Source organism: Cheilinus undulatus, linkage group 24 (assembly GCF_018320785.1).
Source record: "Cheilinus undulatus linkage group 24, ASM1832078v1, whole genome shotgun sequence".
Classification (NCBI taxonomy): domain Eukaryota; kingdom Metazoa; phylum Chordata; class Actinopteri; order Labriformes; family Labridae; genus Cheilinus; species Cheilinus undulatus.
The window spans coordinates 4,407,080-4,421,489 of record NC_054888.1 but is presented as its reverse complement, the minus strand read 5'-3'; the positions used below and the strand labels follow the sequence as shown (position 1 = coordinate 4,421,489).

General features: G+C 37.8%; 1 protein-coding gene across 13 annotated transcripts in view; it reads right to left on the bottom strand.

The window, feature by feature from the left end:
- Nucleotides 1-14,410, bottom strand: part of LOC121506183 (muscleblind-like protein 2a) — a 167,699-nt gene that overhangs the window by 49,756 nt on the left and 103,533 nt on the right. For all 13 annotated transcript variants that reach the window (XR_005991624.1, XM_041781842.1, XM_041781844.1 and 10 more), the window contains exon 3: nt 10,083-10,247. Coding sequence is in view for 12 of the 13 variants with exons in the window: in XM_041781842.1 (XP_041637776.1) it covers nt 10,083-10,247 (165 nt within the window). In the remaining variant the exon portion in view is untranslated. The remainder of the gene's footprint in view (nt 1-10,082; nt 10,248-14,410) is intronic.

Below are 14,410 nucleotides of genomic sequence, written 5' to 3'. Positions count from 1 at the left end.
ATAGCAAGGCATTGTGTATTCACGGTTCAGCCGACCTCACCTCCAGAGTTTACCTAACAAAACCTGCTCCCCTTATTATGGCGTCTATTTCTAGGTGAGTGAAGCAAAGAAAAACCAAACATTTGTTGTTTTTAAGCATGAAAAGTGACATTAAAGGTTATCAGAAACATCACATCCAGAAGGAAATCACCACTGTGGTTATCAGTGTTGTCATGGAAAATTGAACTGCAGTCAAAGTTATATATTTAATTTACACATCCATGATATATGTTTTTTATATGATATTATCACAATTCTTTATGTTGAAATTACAATTAATCAATATCCCTTACATTTGGGTTTAAATACATGGTCAACTCTTCAGAAGAGGACAATAAAGCATGTTTTGTCTCTCAAATGAAGCAGCACGTTAACAGGAAGCCAGCCTGAAACTGTCCCAGACTGAGAGAAGAGTGGCTGCAATACCTCAGTTTCAGGCATTATATATTCATTCATTTAAATTTATTTTTGTAGGGACAGATACACAGACAACTGAAAACAGCAATCCCATGCAATATCATAGAGTTTATAGCAAATGCTATTTTTGCAACACCAGTCCATAGAAGGGCTTTTATGAGAATAAAAAGTAAAAACAGTTCATGAAAAAAAGGAAAAACGTGAACTGAGTACAACAGGAGAGTCAAACTCAATCACAGCAGGGGCAGGATTCTGAATTTGGGTCTAACCTGAGAGCCTAACAGGGTCAATATTTAACCACTGAGTGTCAACCTAGATGATTTTGAGATTAAAAGGTCAACATGATAAGTTAAAAACTCAAAATCTGAGCAAAAAAGTTAAACTTGCAAGTTTTAAAGGTAAAAACACATTTAAAGTCAAAATAATGTTTTTAAAAGGCAAAATATGAGATAGAATATTGAAACCATGATTTTTAAGTCAAAAAATGAGATCAAAGTCAAAATCATGACTTTTAAAAGTCAAAATATGAGATAAATTTCAAAATCATGACTTTTAAAAGTTAAAATATGAAATGAAATAAAAAAATCATGAATTTTAAAGGTCAAAATCTGAGATAAATTTCAAAATCATAACTTTTAAAAGTCAAAATATGAAATACAATTAAAAATCATGAGTTTTGAAGGTCAAAATATGAGATAAAAGTGAAAGTTAAGATTTGAAATGGTCAGCAAAATTGAGATCAAATTCAAAATCATGACATTTAACAACCAAAATATGAGATAAACATACAAATCATGAGTTAAAATGTCAAAATATGACATAAACTTTTAAATTCATGAGTTTTAACAGTCAGAATGTGAAATGAAATCAAAAATCACGACTTTTTAAAGTAAAAAAATGAGATAAAAGTCAAAGTTAGGAGTTGAAAAAGATCAAAACATGAGGTAACATCAAAATCATGACTTTAAAAGGACAAAGTAGGGTTGAAAATGTAAAATTATGAATCTAAAAGGCGAAAATATGATCACAGTTATGAGTTGAAAAAGTTAAATTATAAAATAAACAGTCAAAAACCATAACTTTTACTCATAACTGTGAGGTGCAACATTGAAAATATAGAGAAAACACACATTTCTCCTACATTCCTGACTTTTTATCAAAATATTCTTACTGTTCATTTTTTTCTAATCTTTATGACTTAACAAGGAAATTATAAATCATCCAGGTTGAGTTTATATTTTTATGCTGGAGGAAATCTGCAGACCTCATACTGGTGGGCCAGTTCTACTTAAATTATCATATGACCTGGTGGGCCGGGTATAACTGGGTATACCACGGGCCGGATTTTTCTACCCGGGCCTTGAGTTTGACATCCCTGGGGTACAACGTAAGACACTACGGACACATTACACAGTGACAGTGTTACAGAAAATCAAATATGAGAGCTAATCTGTTGTTGAATTAACCAGGATTTAGTGGCTCTTAAACGTTTCGGATCATCAAACCAATTTTTATATTTCACAAAGACAACCCAAGTAAATAGAAAATGCAGTGTCTGAATGATCATTTAATTTTTTTAAGGGGAAAAAAATCCAAACCTATCTGGCCCTGTGTGAAAAATTAATATCCCCCTGAACCTAATAACTGGTTGTTCCACCCTTGGCAGCAATAACTGCCCATTTAAGGTCATACCACAGCATCTCAGTTGGATTTCAGTCCACCACCATGTTTGACTGTTGGCATGATGTTCTTTTAATCTAATGCTGTGTTATTTTTACACCAGATGTAACCTTCCAACAGAAAGTTTCACTTTTGTCTCGTCAGAATATTTCTCCAAAAGTCTTGGGGATCATCAGGATGTTCCTTAGCAGTTTTGTTCTGTTGAAAATCTCCCACGATGATTTCCAAGTGATATTACAGTGTATAATGAAACTTTACTATTTGTCGCTTTGTGTATTTTGTTTTGAGAATGACACCGAGGACAGAATAGATTCCTGGTTGCTCAACCTGAAATTTATTTTTTGCTCAATTTGAATTTTTCCTCAAAATATGATTAGTGTGCTCCCACAGTATTTTTTTCTGTGCTCAAATTTTCCCATTGCTCACTCAGAATTGAGTCACAAATATAACTTCATACACCTCTACCTCCAGTATGTATACAGTCAGCTGTTCATGTTAGATGTAAAGACTTTAGTGTTAAAAGCCTTTAGTTTTATCATTATGCCACCATGACCTACTGAGGCCAGACACATAATTTTTACACGCTGACCATCAACCTGGGCCATTCTTGTGAACACAAATACCTCAAAAACACTTTGAGGGGTTTTCTTCAAACTTTGCATTAATGTCCACTCTGACTCAAGGATGAACTGACCTGGTTTTAGAGGTCAAAGATCAAGGCTCATGTTCACCACTTACTTGTGGACATGATATCTCAAGAACACTTTGAGGGAATTTTCTTCAACCTGTGCATGAATGTCCACTTTGACAAACTTCAAAGTTAGCAAAAATATCCACTTGGACTAACAGATAAAGTGGTTATATTTTGGAGGTCAAAGGTCAACACAATTCGGCCTCATGCTCGTCCCTTGCTTGTAAATGTCATCTGTAAAGGATGCTTTCAAGAACATGTCATGCATGAGACATTAAAGAAACATTTGCGTTGTTGCCACATCTACAAGCTGCTTGTCTTTTTCACTCTTCTTCTTTGGACTGGGGTTCAGTTGTCTTTCTGTTTGTTAGTTATAAAAGTATGCAACTTCAGGTTGGTGATGACTCTGTGTTTACATACATGCTCTACTTGGACTGGCTGTTCCGGATTATTTATGCCTGCTCAAGTAAATCCAACAGCCTGTTTTGGTATTTTCACATGGGTGAGAAAGCGATTTTTGTCGCTGTATACACCAGTATTTGATCTCATTACACTTCTGTACGCTTCCTCATTGTGCTATTGCTTCACGGATTAAGGACTGGCTGATTGCCTGATGCAGGTTTGAAGGAATGCATTAGGTTCATTTCTTCAGTTTGGGCCAGGGTTGCAGGAATCCCGCACACAATATTAAATTCCAAACTACATCTGGGCATTTTAATCGTTACAACCATTGGAATATATCAAATAATTGAATTAAATGCCAAGTATTGGTAGATATTGAAACAGAATTGAACTAATTTGTGTTTTCATGCAATGTTGGCCCTCTCTAGGGCTGGGCAATTAATCACAAGTAAGATTAAATCGCAATATGGCCTGCTGCAATTTTCAAATTGCAGAAGCTGCAATATTTCTTTAACTTGAAATGTGTCAAAATACCAGTTTAATAAATCAACTTTTGCAGCAGCAGAGATTTTATGCACATTATGCAAACATTCAAGAATCAATTTTTTATAATGGTTTATAAAAATCCTCCTTTTTGTGTTTTATGTATGTTTTTCTTAATCAAAATGGGTGACATATGAATGATAATGCCCTTAAACAAAGCAAATGACATCACATTGGCAATGAGCAAAAATAGTTAGCTCATTCTAAAACTGGTGAAGCCTAGCGTTATTTCACAAAAGTCAAACCCCAGCTGTGATCAGCTGTTAGCCAGCTTCACCTCCCCACCCCAGCCGCCTCCTTCAGAGCTTAAAGCTTGTTGCTCCCCCATATTCAGATTCATGCTACTATGGATTAATTGCTTCGGAAATAATTTCATTGTTTTCAATACATATGGTCTTATTTATGGAATTATTTATTGCTTGAATTTGTCGAAAAATACATACGACTAACCCAAGACAAATCGCGTATTAAATTATAATATTTGGTAAACAAGACTAGGTAAAAACCTAGTATGTGGCTGACCGCAGCTATCTGGGATGCTTGTTGAAATGCCTGACTGAAACGTGTGTTCTGGCAGTGATTTTGTCATGATTTTTAGTAGTTTACACACCCAGAGGGCGTCGGTGGGACTAGTGACGTCACTTCCTCCTGCACATCTTTTTGCTGGGCAGCTGTCCCATTCTACAACTTTTCAGTGCTCCATTTCTTCATGACACCTCCTCTGATTGGTGCCCCGTTAGTGGCCATTATTAGCTGGACCAGTATCGATTGTGATTTTGTACACCTGATTACAATGCAACACTGGGATCTGCGGTGTTTTGGGTTTTTTTTAAAAATTACGTTTTATGTCCAAATAGCGGCGGCCATGGCACCTGTGGAGACCGTTATTACCTGTCCGTGGATCTCCTGGGTTTTCCTCGAGGCATACTGTTTCCCTTTAACGACCACCCTCAGTTGGTCTGACCACAGTGGATGTGTTTGCTCCTCATACCAGCTCTGCTTTATGCTGTCACATATGCTGCCTTTAAACACCACTCTCTGACGCTGCAGACTCCATGTTGATACACCTGAATAGCCACGCTATTCATAGCCTGCGGCGTCAATCAGTACTTTTCTCTCTGAACTTATAACTTATCAGCCCCACACTGCTGTGTTATGCTCTGACAGCATAGGATCATCTGATTATGCCCTCTGATCACTGTTTTTGAGGTTAATTGCGGAGTTTGAATGATTTAAAGTGAGGCTACATTAGCCTAGCAGCGGCAGTCCGCTAGCTTCGCCTATTACATTACTGAACATTTCCTCATCATTCTCCGCTATATAGCCATATCTCCACAGTTCATTGTTTAGTTAGCTGGATGTGGGTGTTATCTTCGAAATGAGCCGTTATGATCACTCTGATATGTCTTGGATTCTTTATTAGATGAGATCGTGTAGACTCCCCATTAACCCTTTGTGGTAGCCAAATGCTAACTCATAATCAGTGTGTGTTCCTAACAGCGGTTGAGGTCGTAGAAAGCTATGCCGAATCAGACCGGGAGTGGAGAGAGAACATTTTTTTCTGTCCTAGAAAGCTTTCAGTGTTGCTCTCTACGCTTGTTTGGATTCAGACATGTTGTCTGGTTCAGACAAAAGCTCCGCTGCAGCTCAGTCCCTGCTAATGACAGACCTGCTAGTTGTTAGCTGGGACACAACATCTCATTAGCTGTATTCAACTAACCTGTCCCCTGTAACTGTCACATTGTCATGCCAAAGCGGGGGACAGAAGAGCGGCATCTTCGTTTTCTTTTGCAGAAAGCTTTCCGTGTTGCTGTCAGCACTAGCTGTGATGAAGAAATGTGTTGTTCTGGCTAAGGCTAATGTTCGGCTAGTCCACAAGCATTCACTCAGCAAGTTCCCTTTTCCCCCTCAACTATCACATAATCATACCAAAGCAGCTCAGCAGAGGAGTAAAAATGTCTTTCCCAACATGAAAAGCTTATAGGGTTGCTTTACTCTTTCTCATACATAAATGTGGCCCAGTTCTGGTTCAACAGAGGCTAAAGCTAAATCTGAGTATTTTGAGCAGTGGAGGCAGCCATTACAGGGCTTGCAGCATGAGTAAACCCTGCCCATAGAGCTTCTCTGTATGGATCAGCCATACATAAATGATGTTAACTCGAGCCTAGTTAGTGGAGGCAGCCATTAGTGACAGCATTCAGTCCAAGCAAACGCAACGCTGTAGCATATGGCTCATACAAAAGCGTCACTCAGTCAGTTACTTACCGACAGACAGACAGACAAACTCAGACACAGACATTGCCATATGTAGGGCTGCCCTCAGTGGTCAGCCAAAAAATCGCAATTAGATTATTTTTGCAAATCGTTCAGCCCTAGCCTTTCCACTGGCTACTACCACGAGTATAATTCGGAATGCATGGGAAAAACTAGTCTGCTCTCTCTCATTGGTATTTGCTGTTAACTCATTGGATGCAGCTTGATCTGGAATCTTTAATCTGTAATATTTGATATTTAAGATTCAAGATCAGCAAGTCTCTGACTTGAACAGGAGCGCTAAAGCAGTCAAATTGGCATCACAATCTTGAGGATTATTTGGACAAAAAACAGTTGCTACAAACCTTGAACCTGGCCACAATACCCTTATTGTTTTGGACACAATTCAGGCCCAAAATTAAGCCTAAAATTAGTGCGTAGCCATGTTAAGATTTGTATTTATTTAATTTAATCTGTATAACCAGATTAACCCCATCAAGATTAGAGATTTCTTTTTCAAAGGAGACCTAACCAAGAATGAAAGAAATACACTGTTTTAAAAAAAAACTCTTAGTACAGTGTTACTCAACCCTGCTCAACCAAATAGCAAACTGTTGAAAAATACCTTTGCAAGAGCCACAATCTAAGAGGTGAAAAGTGGCAAAAATGGCTTGACGTAGCAATAAAAATAAGTTAAAGGTGGCGAAAAGGTCAAAAACTAGCAAAAATGGGTGAAAAGTGACAAAAAGAATGAGTTACAAGTGGAAAAAATGGTCCAAAAGTGTCAAAATCATGGCAAAAAAAAGAGTGAAAAGTGGCTAAAATTGGCAAAAAGCAGTCAAGAGTGGCAAAACATGAAACATGTGGTATGTAATGGCAAAACGCAGCTTATTTGGAAGAAAGTGGAAAAAAATTGTGTAAGGAAAAGATAGGAAAAAGTGTTGAAAAGAAGAGGTAAAATTTGGGGAAAATGGAAAAAAGTGACTTTTAATGGCAAAAGGTAGCTTATTTGGACGAAAGTGGCAAAAAATGGGCAAAAAGTTGCAAAAAGAAGTTACAAAAATGGGAAAAAAAAGGGAAAAGGGTATTTAATGGCAAAAGGTAGCTAAAGGGGCAAAAAGTGGCAAAATGGTGAAAAGTGACAAAAATGGAATAAAGTGGAAAAAATAGGCTAAAAGTGGACAAAATGAAGAGGCAACAATTTGGGAAAAAAGGAAACAAGTGGTTTTTAATGGCAAAAGGTAGCTTAAATTGGTGACAAGTGGCATTCCCCTTTTTTTATGTTTTCTAGGGGAATAATATTTAAAAAAATAATCACAAAAGAGCCACATGTGGCTCCAGAACCACACCTTGACTATCACTGCCTTAGTATTTAAAACATTCAGGGTCACTAAATTATTTACTATTTGTTTTAAAGAAAACACATATATATGTTCAAATTTTAAACAGTATCTTACATGTATTAAATAAATTTTAAAGTGTCCAAAAAAAAAGAGCCAGAACTTTATGTTTTTGTGCTACAATACACTGGAAAAGGCTTCAGATTGACAGGAACACAGTTTTGCTTTGGGGTCTTAACTCTTCTAAAGAGCCATGATTCACTCAGAAAATATGATAGCTCTATAACAGTACATTGACTGATGAAGGCTTTTATTACAGTCCTACAATTATCTTTCCTCAGATTACCTTGTTTTCATTTACTCCAGGCTAGAAAGGTCATGAAATCATTCTCACAACTGATATTGAGATGCCCTTGAGCAAAGCACATAACTCCCCGCCTACTCTCTTGGAGTTGCTCCACAGACAGCAGCACACTGTGGTTGCGTTGGGCAGCTGCCAGGTGTGAACGTGTCTAACTGCAATGATATAAGGTGTGGTGTCGCTGCACAAGAACATGCAAGCTAAGCAGAATCTTCTCGGGATACATAGAGGTTAAAAAAAAGTCAAACTCTTCTCTTGTTTCTTTTTCCTGAAACCGATTCCTCTTTCCACCCCCAGCTCTCGCTCTGTCTTTTACCTGTCACGCTCTCTCCCGTACCTCGACTCTCATCTTTCTGCACACCCTCCATTAGTTCGTCTCCTGTGTCTCTTTCCTCTAACTTTGCTCCATTTTTCCCATTTTCTACCCTCTTTCTGCTTTTCACTCTCCATTTCCCACCATCCCTCCCTTTATTCGTCATTTCTAGATAGAAAGACAGATAGATAGGTGTACTGTATTGACCTGAGGGGGGAAAATTAGGTGATGTAGCAGCCAGTTATCAAACAAGGAAAGCAACGGGAGAATAATTACAAAGTAAGAACTTATAAAGAAGACTAAAACTACCCCCTGGTGGTTATATGCCTCTGTGAGGTATTCAATTACTGGACAGTGGAAGTAAAGAGGTCAGTCAAGAAAAAGGGCTTTGCTTTTCAATGCAAATGTTATTTACAGAAATCTTACAAGCAAAGGATGAGCATGAGGCCCAACGACCTTGACCTGAGCCAGAGCGGACATCGACATCAATTGTCCTCCATATTTGTTCTTCTTCTTGAGTCTTGTTCATTCACAAACATTTCAGTGAAATCTTTCTTGTATTGACTCTCCACTGCAAGATCATTACTACAATAAACAATAATTAAATAGCACTTAAAACAATAAATAAGATAAGTATGTGATCTTGCAGTTGGGAATTAAATCGGTAAGTGGTGCTAAACATGGAACAAATTCCCCAACAACTCGTCAAACAATTCAAAATGTTATCATTAAAACTGTTAATGACAGTAAATTCTGTGAAGACAGAGGTGAACTGAGAATCAGTCAGAATAAAAGGAATCCCTATTGTGACGAGGGGACCCTGCTGTGTCTCCCCTGCTCTTTATCTGCCTGCACTGTTGGGTGGAGAGCTGATGCAGCGGAGCAGGAAGGAGCACTACAGCTGCACTCTGAATGCTTGTGTCTACATGTTTATACTAGTGCTGCCAAATAATCATGATTAATCACATCATTTTTTTACTTTTAGTGTGTTTTTGATCTTTAAATGTTCTTATTATCAAGTGTTGATAATGATAATGATGATAAGAAATTTTATTTTATATTTGACCTTTAAAACTCATGATTTTGACTCTCCTTCTAATATATTTGCCTTTAAAAAACATTATTTTTTTTAATTTCAATTTCATGTTTTGACCTCTTTGAATGAATAGATTTACTTTTATCAGACTGTGCGCCTTTAAACTTTTTAAAGCCTTTTTAAATTTTAAATTTCAACATCATTTATCATCAGTGCTATGGTTTTTTTTTTCATGTTTTATTACTGGTGAAATGAGGTGGACAGTTTATGGATAAAAAGTTGACCCTGTTAGGCCCTCAGATTAGACCTGAATGCAGAATCCGGCCCCTGCTGTGATTGAGTTTGACACACCTGGTATATAGACTTTTATACATATATATAATTTTTTCCAGGCACACATCTGCGACCTATTGAACCAACCCAACTGCTGTAGACTGTCTCTCCCTCAGTCTGAAGCTTTGAGAAGAACATGTGACAGTATTTTTTTTTTTCTTAACTTAATATTTTCATGTAATATAAAATACAGGCTATTGTTACATTCTGGCAGTCTTAATTAAAAAGTATTTTCTTTGCACATAATCTTAACCTAAAAAGCTAAATATGCAACATTTTTGGTATCAGATTAAAGAGAAAGCTTAGTTTTTGCAGTTTCTGAAAAAAAAAAAAATTGTTAATGTGCTGCTGTTTATTAAGGCTTGTTTGCTTATGGTTTGAGTAAGAAAATGATAATTTAAGGGAGGATTCTTTACTGTGGTCTGCTGCCAAAACTCTGTTGGTTAAAGGAATGTATGCTGGCATGAATGGCCGTCCTTTCTCACCAACCCTAAAAGCAACCAAATCATATGAAATCAGGATATTTTGCAAGTTAAACACACTTCATTTGAACTGATGCAGCTTCTTAGTGAGCCTGTTTTCGCAGGAACAAAGCCAAGGTTTTCAGCAGTTATTTTCATAATGAGTCACTCTGCCATGCCACTCATTTCCCACTGCAGCAAAGCGGCACTCACCACAGGCTGCATGGTGGTGCCAGGGATCATGAACTGCATCTGTTGAGCCAACATGGCGGCTGCCGTCTTCTGCTGGATCAGGTTGTTTCTGCCGTTGATCTCCAGCTGGGTCTTCAAATGAGCGGGCGGGTGAAGGTATTTGCAGTTCTCTCGCGTGCAGCGGCCCTGGGCGAACAGAGAGAGAAAGAGGGAAACAAACAAACAGGGTTATTAGGAGTGTGAAAACTTAACATCTATGATCAGCAGCATGAGGCGAAGAGCATCCATCTTCTCATAATCAACCTGACAGAGACCAGGTTGAGTTCCCGAGGAGGAGACAGATACGTGGGCTCTGATTTCCAAACAGACTCCAAAAACACGGAGCGCTCTGAGGCAGCATACATATTCATACAGGCAGAGTGTGAAACATAGAAGTGTTTGTTATGTTTATTATGCAGACACTTCACACAGCAGCCATTTTTCCATCACAGCACACCAAGGATGGGATGCTCATATGGTGGATAAATGCCCCAGTGCTGTGTTTAGTTTGTATGAAGAGCAATTCCAAAAAAGCAGGGACGCTGTGTGAAATATGACTAAAAGAGAACACATCCTTTTCAACCTATATTCAATTAAATAAGCACAAAGATCAGATATTTGATGGCGACAAAACATTACGATAGTCCGAAAGATCATTCACCCTCCAAAACATGCAAGGAATTTGGAGATTGCTCCAACAACAGCACTGTTTTTCCCAAAGACTGATACTATACTTACATGGTAAGGGTGCCAGAGGGGTCATTCTACCTTGTAGAGACAAACAAATCATAAACTTTATAGGTTTATGATTTGTTTGTCTCCGCCCTTTTGACAATAACCATCAGCAGTATATTGTATGAAGACACTAAATAATATCACTTATTTTCTAAAATGCTTCAGTCAATATGGCATAAACATTGTAGGTTAGTGGTGCTCTGAATGCTGTTTATTGCTGATGAGGTCCCATGTTGCAACCATCATCCTAGAGTGCATGAGTACAGGGTCATATCAGCAGCAAGAAGCTACAAAAAATGTTGAAATAACAGCTGAAGAAACTAATTTTCAACACCACTGAAAACAGTGCATTTTCTGGGGATCCATACCAGTGCCTCTCTCTCATGGATGGTGATTATATATGAACTTAAAGAAGAAGAAGAATGGTTGTAAACTAAACCTAGGTGACCCAAGTATCGTCTATGTGTGTAAAACACTTTTCAGTCCACAATATATTCAAAAAAATTCAGGGATCAGCAGAAATCTCACACATAAAGTCCAGTTCAAATCAAAGATTTAAATAAGACCACAACACTCTAAAAGCTTGTGAGTTCACACCACTGCATCTGGACGATACAATGCGTGGTTTTCATAGCAACAACTCTCACAGTCTTTCAACTTAAAGTGATTTTCAAGTTACTGCACAATAATCTGTCTCTGTAAGAAGGCCAGTACTGCATATGTAGCAGAGATTAGACCAGTGTTACTCAACCCTGCTCAGCCAAAGAGCCAACCTGTTGAAAAATAGCTTTGCAAGAGCCACCATCTAAGTGTTGAAAAGTGGCAAAAACAGCTTGAAGTAGCAATAAAAATAAAATGGGATAAAAGTGGCAAAAATGGTCAAAAAGTAGCAAAAACGGGTGGGAGGTGGCAAAAAATATAAATTACAGGTGGAAAAATGGTCAACAGCCGCAAAATTGTGGTAAAAATAACGATTGAAAAGTAACTAAAAGGGGCAAAAAGCAGTCAAGAGTGGCAAAATAGGAAACAAGTGGTATGTAATGGCAAAAGATAGCTTAATGGGCAATAAGGGAAAAAAACAAACAAAAAGTGGCAAAAGGAAGTTGCAAAAAGGGGAAAAAATAGGAAAAAGGGGTATATAATATCAAAAGATAGCCTCAATGGGAAAAAAATGGCAAAAAAAAAAATGGTAAAAAGCAGGAAAAAAATGGGAAAAAAGTGGCCAAAAGAAGAGGCAACATTTTTGGAAAAAAAGGAAACAAGTGCTATTTAATGGCAAAAGGTAGCTTAAATGGACATAGGTGGCAAAAAATGGTAAAAAGGGCAAAAATGGGATAAAAAATGGGGAAAAAGTGGCAAAAAGAAGTCTCAAAATGGCCTTAAAATAGGAAAAAATGGGTATTAAATGGCAAAAGATAGCTTATATGGGTGATAAGTGGCAAAAATAGTTAAAATGGCAAAGAAGTTTCTCTTTTTTTAAGGTTTTCTGAGGGGAATAACATTTCAAATTAAGACATAAAAGAGCCACAAATAATCACAAAAGAGCCACATGTGGCTCCAGAGCCACATGTTGAGTATCTCTGGACTAGACTGAACTGCATGCAGTCCAGACCTGTATGTAAGTGCAAAATACATTATACAATTATATTAACAATAATAGTTAATAACAGTACACATACCCGGCACTTCAGAGCAACTTAAGATGTACAACAAGCAACAATGGGAAAAAATTCCACCTCAGTCTCCAGATGCTTACAGAGTGTTGTATGTGGCAAACATACTTCTGTCCCATCTTTTTGTGGAACATGTTGCAGGCATCAAATTCAGATTGTGTGTATATTTCTGAACAAACAATTAATTTTATTTTTGTTTAATTATTAAATATCTTGTCTGTGCGCTAAATTCGATCAAACATAGGTTGAAAAGGATTCGCAAATTACTGTATCCTGTTTCCTTCCACATATCCCAATGTCCCAACTTTTATTATAGCTGAGGTGTGTACATTTGAGGTGAGTTCCACATTAAAATCATTACGCCAGTTTTGAGTGCAGACATGAAAATGCCATATGCCGTGAGTTAGCTAAACCTCTGCAGCTTCTTGATGGACAGGTCATCCAACCTTCTCTGTGGAAATGCAAATGCAGGGTAGGCAGGGTCAGGCTTACAGAGACCCTGGTGGATGAAGGCAATTAGACTGTCAACCCAGAGGCTAATGGCAAACACAATAATCCAATAAGGCTCCTCGGTGCGGTGCTTAAAGTGAGGAGGAGTGGGTGGAAAAAAGGAGAGAGGTCAGCAGGGAGCATGAAGTGGAGGGTTGAATAGAGGAAAAGAGACCAAGGATGATGGAAAGTAAAGGTGAGGAGAGGTGCGATGGAAAAGATGTGAGTGAGTGGAGAGGGGAAAGGGGAGATAACATGATGAAATGACAAGGCTGCCATGACACTGGGTCTGGGTGAATGTGAAGTTAAATTAGAATCAGTCCAATTCAAGGAACACTCTTTGACTTGAGACACAGTCCCGATCTTCACAGTCCTGAGACTGCCAGGTGTCAAGCTACTTTCACATTGCCTCTCTTTTCCGTGTCTGTTACGCCTTCGTTCCACAACGCCGTTCTGTATGAAGGCGACTGTTCCACAATGGGGGGTCGATCTCGCCCCACCTCTGATCTGGATCGAGAGGTAGTATCAGAGCCGTAACAATTTTAGATATTATTCCCCCAGAAAACCTTAAAAAAAAAGGAAACTTTTTTGTCATTTTAACCATGTTTGCCACTTGTCACCCACTTAAGCTATTTGTGACCATTAAACACCCCTTTTGTCCTTTTTTCTGGCCATTTTGCAACTTCTTTAAGCCATTTCTCCCCCCATTTTTTCCACTTTTATTCCATTTTTGCCCCTTTTCACCATTTTTTGGCCATTTTTTTGCCCATTAAGCTACCTTTTGCCAATAAATGCCCCCTTTTTATCCTATTTTTTGCCCATTTTTACAACTTCTTTTTGCCACTTTTTGTCCATTTTTTGCCACTTCTCGTCCAAACTACCTTTTGCCATTAAATACCACTTGTTTCCTTTTTTCCCGAATGTTGCCTCTTCTTTTTGCCATGTTTTTCCCCCACTGTTGCTGTTATTCACCATTTTTTGCCCATTTTTATCAAATTTTTTGCCATTTTTCACAACTTCTTGACAATTTTTTTTTTTTTTTTGCAATTATTTGCCCCTTAAAGCTACCTTTTGCTATTACATACCATTTGTTTCATATTTCGCCACTCTTGACTGCTTTTTGATCATTTTAGTCACTTTTCATTAATTTTTTTTTGCCACGATTCTGCTACTTTTGGACCATTTTTTCCACTTGTAACGCATTCTTTTTGTTACTTCTAACCCGCTTTTGCTAGTTTTTGACAATTGTTCCACTTTTTCCTCCCCATTTTTGCCTCTTTTCACCCATTTTTGCTGCTTTTTGACCATTTTTGCCACCTTTAACTCATTTTTATTGCTACCTCAAGCCATTTTTGCCACTTTTCACCACTTAGATTGTGGCTCTTGCAAAAATATTCAACAGTTTGGCTCTTT